Below are 16,358 nucleotides of genomic sequence, written 5' to 3'. Positions count from 1 at the left end.
TTCTGACTATTTTAGGGGAAGAAATTTTATCCTGGAAGACTGGGAAACTTTAAGGCTTGTCAAATGATAATATATATATTTAATGGATGATTAATACATATTTAATTGATGGCCCTTGGTGACCATAACCTATGGTTTTATTAATTTAGGCAGGGATGAATAAGTAATATTAAGGTGTGGTTCTTCCTTTATCTTATCACTACACTCGCATGCATGCTTTGTATGGAAAACTTTATTTGATAATAAAAATAGCATTCACAGACTTTCTCCTTCTTTGTTGCTACATCATATACATAGTGTCTGTTCCAAGGAAAGAAGCTCTTACTGGGTAAGTCCACATCTACTCATCCTAGTGTTATGTATAAACCCAATTAAGTCAAATAAAGCTATGAACAATGTAGTATTTATATATGCATAGTGTTTTATAAAAAAGATTGGCCCACATACTGCTTTTCATCAACACAGAAAAGAGCATTTTGCCTATAGCATGTTTCAAGAAATGATGATTGGAGAGTATAGACTGCATACAAGTGCTTAATAATACATAAGCAGGCCCACCATGAAGAAAGAAATGATATTTTCAAACCAACAAAAGCTTTAGAATTACTGATACAGTCTCCCATTTTAAAACAGCTTTACATACCTGATTCAGTTTACATTAAAATATATCCCCTGAATCAAATTTTTTCCATTTTTAGAAATATAAACACTTAATCACATTCCTCACACCTAAATTTTGTCATAAATCCTCTTTTATACAAGAAAAAGGCAACAGTTTTGTGGTTTTTTTCCAACAGGCTCTATTAATTACAATTTCAACTGTACACACAATGATTGGCCATCTTCTTTCTTGGTTTTGTTTTTACAGTACCATGGCAACAACAGTGATAGACTTGCAATGGTTTTGTGTTCATATGGAGGATGTGAGTCAGTATACATGTACACACCAATGCACTGGAAAAAGCAGCAGTTTACTTTAGTGGTCCAACAGTAACGGCAAACATTTTGGCTCAGCTAGGCAGTAATCCATTAAATCTTAGACCAATGCTACAGCAGACTTACCACACAGCTTGCAAATTTAAAAATACAACTCAGAAACTTGCAGGTTTCTCTTTTGCTGCTGTTCTTAGACTCAAATTTACAGCATATAATCAGGTATGGATAGGCTTCCACAACCAGGTTGTCCCACTGATTGCCTCTTTTAGCCTGTGATTTTCTTTTGATACTTTTTTATTTCATTTTATTTTTATTTGTTTTTGTTTTCCCTCCCCAGCAAGTGCACTCCTTTTGTCTCAGTAAGGATGAACCAGCAAAACAACGAAAAACCATCCCTTTCACTACAGAGCAAGAAGAATTGAGAGCTTTTGGAATTTGGCAAAATGAAAGCCCACTGGTTTGGCCTGAGCAGAAGGAATACACCCACTCTGAGCAGGGGGACTGTGCTCCCACCGCATTGCGCCTTGTCCCAGAATCCCAATCCCTCCCCTTGCTTCCAAGCAGATACACAATGCCATGCATGCTGGGGTTGCTGTCCATATACAGCTGGGAGATGAGCAGGGCTGCTGCCTTAATGACAGACCATCGTTACATGTTGCTGAGGCTAATGAGAGCTCAACAGTCCACGTTAGCGTGTGACACAGGCATGGTGCTGACCAGTCCTTCTGCCTCTGCGCATCCTGTCCAGGGGGGCCTGAAAGTATAAACTGTTCATGGAACAATCTACAAATTACTTATTGTAAATTGTCTTGTGCTGTGTGGGTTTGGTTGCTTTTTTTTTTTTTTTTAATTATTTATTATTATTATAAATATCCTTCATTGAAACAGTAGTCTCTTCAAACAGTTCTTGTAATTTTAGGAACATTTGTCTCTTTCCTTTTTAATTCGTTCAGCAGGAGCGCTCCATTCCTACTGAGATGAACAATTTTCTTCCTTCCCCACCCCCAACCCTTAAAAAATTTTCTACATACAGTGTAGCAGTGAGTCACTAGAGAACAGTCTGGATCAAATTATTCAAACTTGGTCATAAAATCCTTTGCCTATATTATATTACTGGCTACCCCCACTTACTATATTGGGGAGGAGGGGAAAGTAGCCCAATAAAGGGATTATTTTTAAGAAATCTACAAAGAATGTAGAAACAAAATTTTATAATCCTTTAGGACCAACATTTGGCAAGTAATTAAAAAAAAAAGAATACACTGAAAAATACTTTCTTTAATATTATACATCAGGCACAATGCTTTTTTTTTGTTTAAGATTTCATCTGCATAAACGGTTTGTAGGATCAGCAGGTGGCGGACGTCTCGTCGCCTGCGAAAGCCAGGTTGGTTCCACTCTCTCCTCTGCTCCCTTGGTGTGGGGAAGGCGACGGGGACCCCGGGGAGCCCCTCAGATGCTGAGGTCGGTGCTGCACTCCTTGTAGGGCCGCCTGCGCTGCTCGGGCGGGTGCCTGCGGCTGGGCTCGTGCTTCCAGCCGGGCTCTTCCCTCTCCCGGTGGCCAACTCGTTCCTCCCTGAGCCGTCTCTCGGGCGACCTCTCCCTCCGCCGGTCGGACGACTTGGCCCTTCGGTCGAGGGAGTTCTCTCTTCTCCGCTCAGGGGACCTCCTGGGCTCCGTGAGTCTCTCCAGCGACCGCCGCCGCCGGCCGGGCGACCGCTCTCTGCGCCTCTCAGGAGAGAGCTCTCTCCTCCTCTCGAGTCGCTCCCGCCTCTCCAAAGTGTTGTCAGCGCTCCTTGTCCCTTCCCTGCGCTTCTCAGGAGACCTCCTCTTCTGCCCGTTCACCACCGCCCTCTCTGGCTGCCTTTCGTGCCTCCTCTCCGGCGACCTCTCCGTCTTCCTGCCTGGCACGTGGTCGTTGGTTTTAGAAGTCCCATTCCAAGTGTGGTGTTCATTGGGATGTCTGCTAAACTCTCTGCTGCCTTTTAGGTCTCTAACGTAAGTCCTCTTGTCCCCATGTTGTGATGATTTGTGAAGGTCTGGTGGATAACTGGACTCCGATGATGGGTGCTGCCGTCGGTCGGATGGCGCGGGTTTCATTTCCGATACATTTTGTGAACCTGTGGCGGGACTGTTCCTGTCACTGCTGGGGTCTGAAAGAAAATAACAGCAAAGGGTTTGGTATTGATGCCTTCCGTGGCGCTGTGACACCACTTAGCACTCTTCAGACTTCATTAGTGACAAAAACAAACAACTGTTAAAGCAGTCAGCGAAGGCTAACCGAGGCTTTTGTTAATTTAACCGTGAACAACGAGAGTTACAGGTTAGTACTGGTGCTGCTCTGATCGTTAGCCATGTTTTGGTCCAAGCTGATCTCATCTTTATGCTCTTCTGGGCATGGGGCACTTTACATTTCTCCCCGAGCCCAATTCATAATGTTTCAGTTATACTATATTCTTTCCAGTGGAAAAAAACCATTGTAGTTCAGGTTGTTAGCTGCTTTTTTTTAATAGCTTCCAATAAAGAGGGCCTTTAGGAAACAATTTTTGTCTTTTAAGACATTATAAAGAACTGCCTTCCAGGTGTGGGAGGCCTTGGTTCAAATAGCAGAAAATGTACAGAAAATAGAATTGATTATTAAGTTTTCACCTTGTAAAATAACATTTTGAAGGTGTGAGAATTAGACTGTAATCATGCCATTTCCATTTCATTTAAGGCATAGCTTAATCTCACTTAGTTGTACCATGTTATGTAAAGTCCTAGGGTAGATTTTGGTTTTGCCACAATGATTCAAACAACGATGACAGTAGTTATGATTTTTTCATATCAAAGCAATGGAAAGATATTGTAATATGTAGGATGGCTTTGATTCAAATCTAATCTCCAGTTCATTATTTTTCATGTCCTATTTGAGGTAAAATACAGCTGAGCTGCCTCTGCAAGACAAACTGCAAAGCACAAGTAGAAAAAGAACATCCAAACTAAACCCCAGCCCTGTGCTGCAGCTAAGCTACAATTACTCCCGTCATTTGTAACGGATGTTTATGAATGATTCATTACAAACATGAAAAACATTAAAGTAGCTGCGCTGCCTTAATGCGAGTGCTGCTTTTTTTTGCTTATTGTTTTCTTTCTTAAAGTAACTCCTTCGTGGCAGCTTGGCTGGCATTAGCCACTTCCTTACACTTGCACCCCAATACCCACCTTGAGGTGGAGTGCCCTGATGGCAATGACTGAAAACCCTCACAAACACTTGTGAGGACAGATTTTTTTATTTTCCCCTTCTTTTTCTCCTTTTTGCCTTCCCTCCCACCAAGCCAAACACTCTACATTCCTCCTGCCACCATGCCAAGTGTCTCCCATTTGGTGGCACTTCCAGTCCTGAGCTTGGGAGGGCCGGTGTGTGCATGGGCTGTGATTTTTGTGAATTCCAAGTAAAACCCACATTGCAACTCACACGTGGGCAGTTTTGCTCTATGAGCACTTTGAGGCCATGCTGCTTTCCTGTGGCTGTAAGCATGTGGCTTGTGGCAACCTGCCTCTCACACAAGGTACAAGTGAGGTTCAGTCATGTCCTGTGGTGTGTGTACTTACAATTTGGGGGACGCAGGGTGTTCGGGATGAATTGCTGTACATATAGAATATAGCGAAGCAGAAAAGCAATGTGAGGGAATTAGGCCACAGCACAAAAACACCTAATATTGATTTTAGCTACAAACCGTAGTTTGATTATGGCCCATAAGGTAGAAGCAAGACTCCCCGAGCTTGTCATTTCTCATACATGCAGCGATATTAGGAGGTATCATCGCTGAGGAAGGAAGAGCCCAGCACCAAGAAAGGTAAGAGAAAGAGAAAGAGAAAAGTAGAAAATTTAGATTCCCTATAATAAAGATGAAAGAAAGAAAAATCTTCATATTTTATCTTAGAATAAAGAAAGTTTATTTTTCCAGTCAGATTGTCTAGGCTTCACCCAAATATAAGGCTGCAAAGACAGCAGTTGTTATTATTGTGACATAAAGAGACATCTAAGAGGTGATTCAATAACCCAGACAACAAGAGCATCCATTCTAAAAGACAGCTGGAACAGCGACACAGAATGTCATAGAAAAAACAGTAACAATCAAACAACAACGAAAAATAAAGTCCACCAGAGACCACAACATTAAAAATAAGTACAAAACTCATTACAAAAATATACAGCCTCATAGAGAAGCACGTTCCAATCAAGTCAGAAAAATATTGGAACTTAACATTATTAGAGGAACCATTTGCGACTGCAGCGAACAGAACAAAGAGAGAAAGGAGTCCCAAATGTTACAAGGATATTCTTTACAGTAGTGCAACCCCTGTATATTAAATCCTTGCTTGGAGAAAGAACGTTTAGTGGTTAGCATTAGCCAAAAGAAAATTGGTGATGGATTTCCATCCTCAGTGCAACAGACATATGCTTTGAGAAGTGAAGCACTTAATTTACAGGGTATTTATGCAGTCTAGCATATGATACAGTACTGTACATCCAAAGGAGTATAGGAAAAGACAAAAGTAGAAAGAACATTACAGAATTTCAGTGCCATCATTGAACCTTCTGGTGTGCTATTTATATTACAGAAGTGTAAACCCACAGCTTCCCTTCCATATCGTTAAACACTTCAATTGTTTGTTGGTTATACTCTGAATTGGTCATTTTAAGTTAAATAATGAGCAGACTGAGCAGAAACTCTCAAACATAGTACAGTAAATGAAAATAAAGTCTAGTTCATAAATTGTGCAGAAGGGTTTTGTTTCTGGTGTTAGGGCATGGAGAGAATGATAAACACAGAACTCACTGACACAGAAATAACCCAAATACAGGGAGGAAAGTATAAAGGACATCCCTTCAATCATCAGTTTCTATAGAAACCTCAAAGACCTTTGGTTGGGAGTAGCCCTCCATCGAGGGCACAATATTTGACAATTATCTCAAATAAATAAGACATAATTATAATATTAAATAGTGTGCTAAGTTAAGCCACCCAGCAATCCAACCTCCAGGGGAAGAAAAGGAAATCTAATGCAATTCTTAGTAAGAAACCAGGACTGACTGTTTCCCCCAAGACAGACACAAGAGCACCTTTTCATAACCTCCTCACCTTTTCAGACCTTACAAATGAACTAGTTGAAACCAGCAGACTGTTTAAGGGGGGAGAAAAGGGCTCAGGAGGCCAAATCAATATATTTTTGCAGTAAAGCTTTTTTTTTCCCTTCTTTTTCTCAAATAACTTTATAAATATTTACATAAATGTTAAGGAAAGGCAAAATCTCATAAGCCATCTCAGCATTCATGTCTATGGATACAGACAGGAACTAAGAGAAAAAACCTAACCAAAAAAGATAAATCACTGCTTCAGAATAGCAACTCGGGATCCCAGTTTTTGCATTGATTAGAAGAGGAGACCTATGTGAAACAACAATTCAGCCGCTGAGAAACAGTTTGGCACAGTTCAATAACATTCCTTTTTTGGCTGGACAAGACAATAAGGTTTGTTTTGTTTTGTTTTGCTTTCCTCTCTGATCACCAAAAAATACTGCTATGATGATCTTGCCTTACACTGCGCCCCAAGTCCATGGAAGCAAGCAAAGGATGAAATGTGTAGAAAATTCAGCACAAGCGAGGCAATTATAAGTTGCAAAGGTTGGTAAGACACTGGTGAGAAAGGAAAATAAAAAAGAATTCCCGCTTCAGATCTTGAGACAAATATTCATGGAGTGATGCCAGGGAAGAAAGGAATGTTTTCATAGTTTGACCCACCATATTCTGGGACAGAGCCATCTCCACGTTTCAGAAACAGGCGGACCTTGCGGCCACCATTTTTAATCAGTTCGATGGCCCGAGCGTGCTTCATGTTCTTGGTAGTTTCTCCATTGATCTCTAAGATTTCATCACCAATCTGCCAATGCAATAAAGAGATTATGATTAGAAACAAGTGCCCACAAGGGTCCCTACCAGCATACCACAAGACAGTGGCCATGGCAAAGCTGGAACAACTATGCATCAGGTGAAGCTAAACCTGCCCAACTCCTTCCAGTGAGTGCCCACTGTGTAGGAGTCTGGGAGACATGAAGATGATGGAGAAAGCTTGAGGTATCAAAATATTTCACTGCTGTTCTGAAAATCGCTTTGCTATTACTGTATTGCTCAATAGTAGTGTTAAAACTGGTGCTATTTTATTTAATTTTGATTATTTATAAAGTCTTCAGTCAAACTGGTTGTTTGTTTCACAGTCTGCTCCAGCTGGGATATTCAAAGAACTTTTTCAGGTCTGTTTCTAACTTGGATATAGTTTGATATAGATATATAACTTGGACAGTGATACCTACTATGAATCAGCAAGGCTGATTCTGCAAATAAAATAATTTATCAGGAGAAGAAAACAGGGCATGGAAGAGCTTGTCAAAGCATTGAATTCCACAGGGCAGCACTGATTTTGCATCATATTTTCATCAGCAAAAATTTTGGACCCATAGATCTACCCCTAGCACAAGAATTTTGAAAATGCCCTTCACATGCCATATCTGGAGACAATGACATATGTGGGAAAGTTAAAATGCATTCTCTAGCAAAGGCCCAAAGACTACATAAAGCCTGTTGAATTATTTCTTCAGTAGGCATTTTAAAACATATGTCCTTGTTATATAATGTTAGTCATTTAGCTGATACGTGAAGTTAACAATTAGTGTTAATCAGAACTTACATTGTAATTTTGTAACCCCTGGGCCATAGACATGTTCTGTCCCCTCTCTGCCCACTAGCAGGCAAAGACTGTGGCTGTTCCATTTTCACTGCTACACGTGCCCTTGGGCATTAAACAATAGATCATGTACTAGAGTTTGGAAAGCAGTGTTGGAAGAAGGGGGTGAAATCTTCCACTGAACACACACTGCTCTAGACAGTGCACCAAGAGTGACAGATGCCATCAACAGCAGTAAATAGAAACCACTTTCAGTTCACATTTAATATCCCTTTTAGCTAGAACAGCAGAAGGGAGAGGCAGAGAAGTCAGCTTATCCCAAAGCAAGGTGGTTTTAAGGCCAGTTTGTGCCTACCCTCATTTTGCCACATCTCTCAGCAGGCCCGTCCTCAGCGAGCCGCAGCACGTACAGGTCCATGTTGTACTCCCGGCCACCTCGCAGGCTGAAGCCAAACCCTTTGGCTCCTCTTTCTAGCTCAACAGTGTAAAAGTCTTGGTCCTGCTGGAGAGAAGACAGCAAACACACAATTGAACAGAAAGTCAAGTACTGCTCCACCCTCATGTTGGAATTATTCAAGCAATGCTTTGTTGGTAATAATTAAAAATGGAAAATCAGTTGAATTTTCACACACAGGCCAGGATTTGCTGCTTCCTCAGACCCCACTCTGCATATTGGAGTTCTGGTGGTTGGTGAAGGGCTGCTGGAATGAGTGGGCTTGGCCATGTCCTGTGGTGCATTTTTAGGCACCCCTGTTACACAGCACCTCCCGTGCTCAGGGCAGGAGGGGACATTTTAGGAAGGTGGTTAAATCAGGAAAGGCAAGGACAACCTTCCTTCCAGTGCCAGCTTTAGTGCAGTGTCTGATGACACCTGGGGTGAGCCTGTGCCATGGTGCTGGCTTTTTGTGTTGGTACCACATCATTTATTCCTTAGCAAGAAGCTCAGAAGCCTTTGCATTGTTTTTCTCAAATGCTATTATGGGGATGCTTTGAAGTCCCTAATGGAAGATGTTACTTCTGGGATGGCCAGTGGCAAGGAAAGTTAACAGTGAGATAGATAATCTTTCTAATAAGATGCCGTCTGTGCAAGCTGGAACACTCCAGTTATCGCCCCTTATTAAGTTTTCCTCTTTTTTATTCTCTGAATTTATCATTTGCACACAACAATAGTTTCTGGAGAGGCCCCTCACAACAGACAATTCAATAAACAAACACAAAAATTATTACTGCCCTAAAAATGTCAGCTCTTTTTTTCTTTATTTTTACTCCCTCAAAGTCTTGATGAGAATGTGTTGGAAATGTTTCTCAGCTGAAACAACAGCAACACGTATTAAGAAACTAATCAGCAAATTCCTCTTTCTTTTTGGGAGACTGAGGGAGAGCAGCTTCCCAGTAGGAATTTTCAAGGGGACTATTTAAACACAGCCCTGAAGCAGATTGGAAACAACAGTCTGTGGTAAGCAAAACAATTAGAGAGGTACTCCTTACCTGTGCTGCTTGGGGTGGTTTGAAATCAAACTGGGATTCCTGCTTTGGTTTGGTGTTGTTCCTGCTGCAATGAATGAGAGGGAGAGAGGAAAAATACAGCTCATGGGACCTGAAAGTGATGAAGAAGTAACTGAAGAGAGGGCATGTCGAGATGCCCTCCTCAAGGAAAACAATCTGACCTGGTCTCCTGTGGTATTTGCTGAGGAGTATGTGTGGTTGTGATTGTAGCAATTTTTTCTGCATTGGTCAATAAAGTAGCATTGGAGGATTCTGCAAAATAGATTTTGTTTTTATTATGAGGGAAGACCACGGGCTATTCACTGAAAGAAAAAAAGAGTTTTGCAAAAGCATTTCACAGAAAAGCAACATTACATTGTTTTTATAGAACTGGAGATGGGATCAAATTTCTTAATTCCCCAAATTAATATAATAAGTATGTATATGAAACTGTACACTCAACTGGAAAACAAAACAAAAAAAAAATTAAATTAGGACATCTGGATTGGAACCCCCCTCAGACCATTAGACACATTCATGAAGACTCACTTACAGAAGGATTGAAGAAGGATTGAACAAAGTTTTGTCTGTTATCTAAAGCCATGAATTCCAACTAATGAAGTCTCTAAATATTGTAGGTTGGGTGGATTCATTTTGTAGTATCTAAAGCCACTGCAGTGACAGGCAGCTGCTCCTTTGCAGAGCAGCTCTGCATACAGGAGACCCCCTTTTTTGTCTACACCCACTGTACCCAGGAGAGAGCCACAGATTGCAAGTGCCTACAAAACACTGACCATGATCCACCTTTCAAGACCAAAATCTAATCTGAATACACAGCCACTAAGACGACAGTGACAAAAACTGGATGGAGACATCTGGGTCTCCAACATAAAATTACAAGGCCTTCTACCCTGCCCTTGTTTGCCTCTCAAGCTACAGGCATCCACTAATTCATTTTACTGGCTATGGAGAAATCTGGCATTATTAAACAGAGTCCAGCTGTAATACAAAATTGCAGCAATGGGAGGGTTTTTGCCTGAATTAAGATGTGGTGGATCCTGGGAGTTTAACTTCATTTCCTTCATGGATTGATATTAATTCTGGAGAAGTCTAGATAAGGGGTAGCTTTTTCCTTTCTGTAGCTATTTGCATGTCAAGGGAAATTCAGGAAAAGGGTCAGAGAAAAAGAAGAACCACTTAAACAGATGGGTGCAACAAGAGCACAGCTCCTTTGCCTGCAGTGCTGTGCCCAAGTTAACATGCCCAAACCCTCAGCATATGGAGCTGAAACATCTTCCAGACCAGAGCTGGCTTGTGTCCAGCAGCTCAGAGAGCAAGAGAGGCTCCTGGGTCTGCCTGCACCTCTCGGTGTAGGCATGACCAAACCACACCCTTGAGATGATGTGCCACTGACAGCTGGCTTGTGTCAGAGGATGTCCCTACGTGTAGTTACACTGCTGGGGTTTAAGAAATAATTCTGTTTATTTTGTAAAGATGCCTTGATGTCAAAATCTGTCTCCTACATAAGAAAGCCCCAAAACATGGTTAAGTGTTCTGTACTCATCCAGAACAAAAGCCTCTGAAATCTTCCACAAATATTTGGAGATCAGATGAAGATGGGCTTCAAAGAGAATGCAAGATTCCTACCCTTTAGTAGGTCACACTAATAATACCAAGCAGAGCAACAACACATCTTTGGTACAGATGTATCTTCACACCACTGTACTGCATCTATCTTTAGCCCACCCTCTCCCATGAGTCAGGAGTTGCGCATAATTTTGCCAGTGTTTTAGACACTGCTTCAGGACACATGCCAGCCACCATGCAAAACTGGAACAGAATACAGCAAAAATTATCTTTAGTACAATTATAATTGCATGTTCTCAACCCTACACATTTCATTGATTCCTTGCCCTGCTCTGCCCTGAAACTCTCTGTCACTAATTACATGCCTAATCTAAGCTTGTCCTGTTCCAGCATTCTATATCCTTGAATCTGCTGGAAGTGTGGTAAAGCATCATCCTTTCACTGCAAACACAATCCTGCAGTCATCTGTGCCAATTAACTTGTGCAAGACTTATTACAAAGCAAAAACCCTTGGTGTTTTTAATAATGTTAGAAGAGATTAGCAGTGTGAGTTTATTGTGAGTCTTGTGATGCACCTCAGCTTCATGTTTATCTGACAACTGGCTTCTGATTTATGCTCCCCCCTCCTTGAAGCACACAGACCATTTATATTTGCCAAAAAAGCACTCAAAAAGAAACAAAAGAAAACAACAAATCAAGAAAAGCATACAAAGACATCAAAAAGAAAACAACATTGAGACAGATTTCTTGTATCTCATGGGGTTTTAGAGCAAACCCCTCAGAGATTTTGAGAGTGTTGGGTCTTACTGTCTTTTGGAAAATAAAAGCAGGTAATACTATGCAAAGTTGGCACTCTGACTTGGAATTTCAAAGTGACAGTAAATAAAAGGACTCAAAGCCTGAATTGCTATGAAAGCAGAGTTGATCCCTTCCCCAAAGAACAGCTTTCCATCTCCTCCAGGAATACGTGATGTCAATCACAGGTACATGTTTCCCTAACCTAAGCAATTTACATGATATTTGGGACACATCATTGCATGAGCAAGACTGGCTCAGCATTTATGTCAGGAGGTTATATTCTTAAAAAATTCTTAAATAATTTAGAAGTTGCTTAGTTCTCAGATGATTTTGCTTTTTTACAAAATAACCACTTTATTTACTTAAAGATTCACCCTCCTTTTTATCAGAGACTAAAATACAGGTAATGAACAATTCCTCTCTCAGTTTATCTTCCAAAACAGGCATACACAGGCCAGCTCAGATGTTAGCTGGATTCACAGCCATTTTATTATTCATGAACACCCTATTTACTCCAAGCAGCAGAGGATTATATAGCATTTGACCTGGTACTCACTAGACAGTAGGAAAATAAAGCTTTTGTGCAAAACAGATCATCCTAAACAGAAATAATTTATAACCAGATCATTTCTCATCCTGGTCTGTGGGGAGCAATGTGGAAAGGTTTCTGCCCAAAGACCTCTCACTTTGAGCTCATCCATGGCAGAGAAGCAAAATAAACAAAGAAAATACTCAGAATTTAGAACCATAGCAATTTTAGTTCTGCTTCAGATACTTTAACAGGTTTCTGATCAGTTCCTATTTGGGGATCAAGCCAGGGATTAATTTAATGGAACTGACACACAACACAGATCCTTATTTTTATTAACTACTTCAGTGACCTTAAATCAACACCAAGTATCAACTTAATAAGGGAATCTTCACATTCCCTCTCATCTGAAACAGTGAGATTCTGTCTAGGGTAACTCTTAAAATGCAACTTCAGAACCATCCCCATTTAAGTAGTCATTTAAAAATGTACTGAGCTTGCTCCCAAAGCAACTTACCCAGAATAAAAGCAAATCTGCTTTTGAAACAGCTTAAAACATGTCAAAGTGTTTATCTCTTTCTGTGATCTCCTTACTCTACAGCCTGCTTGCATCTATACAAAGCTTCAGGAACCACACATACTAACAAGTGATTCCCAAATATTCTAAAGCTGCATTATTAAACTAAGAATCAAACCAAAGTGTACCAAGAGATTCATCAACTTTATGGAAGATCATTTTAGGCAGATGCATGGAACAGAAAATTCTTTTTTTTTAATGCTGAATTAGCACCTCCCTGTTAAAAGCCAACCACCTCTACAAAAAGAAACAAAAAATAAATCTACGGGAGACTCACAATCTCCCTCACCACTAACTCCCACAGCGAGAGTGGAAACCAACCCCTCCATGGCTCTGCAGCTCCACACGACAGAAAAATCCCGGGGAACAGCGCCAAGGAGAGGGCGAGGCAAGAGAGCAGGGAACAGATACGTTACCATCTCCTGGAATGATGCGCAGGGTGACGGTGTTTCCCGCTTCCTTAATGAGGTTGACGATGTCTGAGTGCGACTTGTTGGTGATGGAGCACCCATTGACGGCCAAGATCCGGTCGCCGACTTTCAGCTTCCCGCAGCGGTCGGCGGGGCTCCCTTCAATTATCCGACCTATTTTGTGAGGCATGGCCACACATGCATTTCCCGCTTTTGTATCGGTTTGGGGGTTGTTTTTTTTGGTATTGTTTTGGTTTGGTTTTGGTTTTTTATTGTTTACGTATGTGGGAATATGGTGAAGGGGAAAAGGAAAAAAAGGGTTGAAAAGGGAAAGAGAAGGTTAAGGGTTAATTAATTAATGCATCAAGCAAAAGTTATTATAGGATAGCTTTGCTGCCAGTGTTCAAAACATTGGCAATCAACTAGTTGAGTGCACAACACTTTACTTCTTCCACAAAAAGGTGTTTTGTTAATCCCTCAAAACTCCCCCCAAGTGGATTTCTGTTAATAAATGGTGCAATTTTTATTGACTAAAACTGCACTTAGCAGCTCCATCATAACCCAAATCTGATTTTGTTTTTGAAGAAAAAAATTGAAATTGTTTGTAGAAAACTCAACTTTCCTCCTCCAAGATTACATCAGTGTCAGCCTCTACAGTCCTTCTCTAAGCCAACTGCTGTTCAAGCTTCTGCCAATGTTTTGTTCTTTCTCAATTTAGAAAGATAAAATCATTCTAGGCCTAGGAGGGAGTGTGGCTCCCTATCTACCACACAGACCCACTCTACCAGCGCTGCATGGGGAAGCAACATGAAACACTTTTCTTCCATTGTGAATAAAGGTACTACCAGGAAAGGCACAGGACCACTACAGATGGGCCAAGACTGACAAAGGTAACCTGTTTGGTGCTGGCACCCACCTCAGCCTCTACTAACCCTTCCTCTTTTATGATCTTAGATGCACCAGGTGGGAACAAAGAAGAATAAGGTTCTCCTCATTAAAATACCTCTAAAACCACACACAAAACCATTGAGATGTCTGACACACAGAGTGAGAGCACTTTAGGATGAATGTGTTCTGGAGACAAAATTCTCCTCCTGTTCCATGCAGTTGTTCTGTTTCTAAAACACTGGGTTGTTCATAACATGCAGAATTGGGACACAGGGGATATACAACATCACTTAGATAAATCCAGTGAGGTTTTTTTACAGCTCCTTTGTGTGGGCAAGAGGCCTTGGGGCACACAGCACTGTCATCTCACACTTTGCATCCACAATACATTCACCCTCAAGATGCACTTTCCCATCTCTGCTGTAGTCTTCACTTGATTAGTAGTTTTAGAGATACACACACGACAACACTAGAAAGACCATAAAGAAGAAAAGGCTAAGATAGGGATACATGAGGTTGGAAAGATGCAGTGAAAACTGGCAGAAAGTGTTAATATTAGTTATATTAGTTACAAACATTAGGGAGATTTCTTTTTTTATTTTGTCTTTGATTTTACCATGATGTTAGAATGTTTCTCTTTCTGGTAATACAAAGCCCCATCCAGTTTGCAGTTTATCCTGTTTTGAGGATGTGAGTTTCTACTCTATCCAATCCACTAAATATAGATGAAAGAGCCCACACCAAAGTGACCAAGGTGGGTTTTAGAACCAGTTTGGCCCATCTCTAAATACTACCCATGAAAGAAAAAATCTACAAAGCAGGTCCAGAGCAAGCACCAGACAGCAGAGGGAACACATCTCATGCGGAGTGTTAGGAAAAAAACTGAATATACTTGAAAAAATTAAAGGAAAAACAGTCACAGATCAACAGATCTCCTTGGGAGCCCCTGCACAGAAAACTTCCAGTTAGCAAGAATTTTGGGCTAAAGCAAACACAACTTTTAACAACCTCAGGTCAAGGTTTCTCTGCAGAGAAGAATTACAGCATAATCTTCATACAGTAAAAGCTATTTAGACAAGTTTGCAAATCTGTTCAGAAGATAAAAGCACGCTCTCTGTTCTAGACTGTGTTCAGTTTGATCTTTTTTACATTACACCATTGTGTCCTGGCACCAAAACACCTATCTTGGAAGAGCAGTTTCCAGCAGCAAGGACAGTGTGAGAGAGCCTAGAATCTGAGAACTGACAGAACTCAATGCACTAGTTTTGTACTACAGAATTCCCCCTCGAAATCTCTGCTGCCAGACTTCCCAGAACAGAGCTAGAAACGGCCTGTTCTACATCAATACCAGCAAAGGTGGTGGTGCTCCCTTGATGCATTACTAAGGGCGTCACTGATGGGTAATGGCAAGAAATGTCAGAAAATAAAGCCTGGGAGAATGAGGGAAAGGCCACTTCTTGCACCTGCATGCGCCAGGAGCACTCAAGCTGCACAGGGAGCCTGCAATGAACTTTCTCTGCAAACCACAGCACTGCTGTGGGAGGCACTGTGAAGATGGACAGTGCTCTGTCCTTCCTTTCCCTCCACCCCTATCACAGACTAAGGGAACACCTTCCTTTACAAAGTACAAGTGGATGCTGCCTCTGGCCTCCTTTTGGAGGAGATGGAAAGGGAAGAAAATAGCATCTCTGACTGGTTTCCTCCTTGCAGTGACACTTCTGCTTGAGAATAGGCTGTTCTGGGCATATTTGCAAAACCAGCTTATGTTCATCTCCTCTGCAGCAACCCCTGGAAATGGGTATCTGCCTAGCAGAAAGAATGTCTTGAGACAGAAACCATGGCCACCTTTATTAGGTCAGGATATTACGTGTGACGTAGCTTAAACTTAATTTCTTCCTTCTCTGAAGAAATGCATTTGGGAAGAGGTCAAATGGGTAAAAGAAACATCCAGTTCTTTTAACAGTATTCCCCATTTTATGTCTCACCAGGAAGCAGTATTAATTAAAACTTTCCAGCTACCAGCATGCTCACAACATAATGATGATCAGAATAACCCTGATTGCCAAAGAGAAGTTAATCAGTTTAAGCATTACTGCTTTTAAATCAACTGGCTTGATTCCACCGTCACGAGACATATTTCATTCCACCTGCTATATTTCTGCACTGGCAAACAGCATCACTGGGAGAGGATCCCCAGAGGGCAAACCCCAGAGAGGCTCTCCATAAAGTGAGCATCAGGAATTGCATCGGTGACATTTTAGCTCTTCACGTTGGGATGTCATTTCAGTTTTCTCAACTCAGTGCCGAACAACACCCAGGAGGCAACACCTACGGAGTCTTTACCTCTGATTTTGCTATAACTACATCAATCAGGGCACGCTCATGACCTTTAACCAAACAGATCCCCACCCACCTCCTCA

The 16,358-nt window shown here is 41.3% G+C and overlaps 1 protein-coding gene across 30 annotated transcripts in view; it reads right to left on the bottom strand.

Moving 5' to 3' along the window:
• Positions 1-214: 214 nt before the first annotated feature.
• MAGI1 (membrane associated guanylate kinase, WW and PDZ domain containing 1) overlaps positions 215-16,358 on the bottom strand; it is a 328,676-nt gene continuing 312,532 nt past the window's right edge. For 12 of the 30 annotated variants that reach the window (XM_064724285.1, XM_064724277.1, XM_064724284.1 and 9 more), the window contains 6 exons: positions 13,057-13,260; positions 9,332-9,422; positions 9,153-9,216; positions 8,020-8,166; positions 6,725-6,863; positions 215-3,089 (listed from right to left, as the gene is read on the bottom strand). In XM_064724285.1, the coding sequence (XP_064580355.1) occupies positions 2,389-3,089; positions 6,725-6,863; positions 8,020-8,166; positions 9,153-9,216; positions 9,332-9,422; positions 13,057-13,260 (1,346 nt within the window). In that variant the 3' untranslated portion in view covers positions 215-2,388. Of the gene's footprint in view, positions 3,090-4,655; positions 4,745-4,845; positions 6,864-8,019; positions 8,167-9,152; positions 9,217-9,331; positions 9,423-13,056; positions 13,261-16,358 lie in introns of those variants that run through there. The other 18 variants (XM_064724273.1, XM_064724278.1, XM_064724291.1 and 15 more) reach the window with 10 other exon arrangements.

Source organism: Zonotrichia leucophrys, chromosome 12 (assembly GCF_028769735.1).
Source record: "Zonotrichia leucophrys gambelii isolate GWCS_2022_RI chromosome 12, RI_Zleu_2.0, whole genome shotgun sequence".
In the NCBI taxonomy this organism is placed as follows: Eukaryota; Metazoa; Chordata; class Aves; order Passeriformes; family Passerellidae; genus Zonotrichia; species Zonotrichia leucophrys.
The sequence above is the reverse complement of the archived record's forward strand: the minus strand, read 5'-3'. Positions and strand labels throughout refer to the sequence as shown.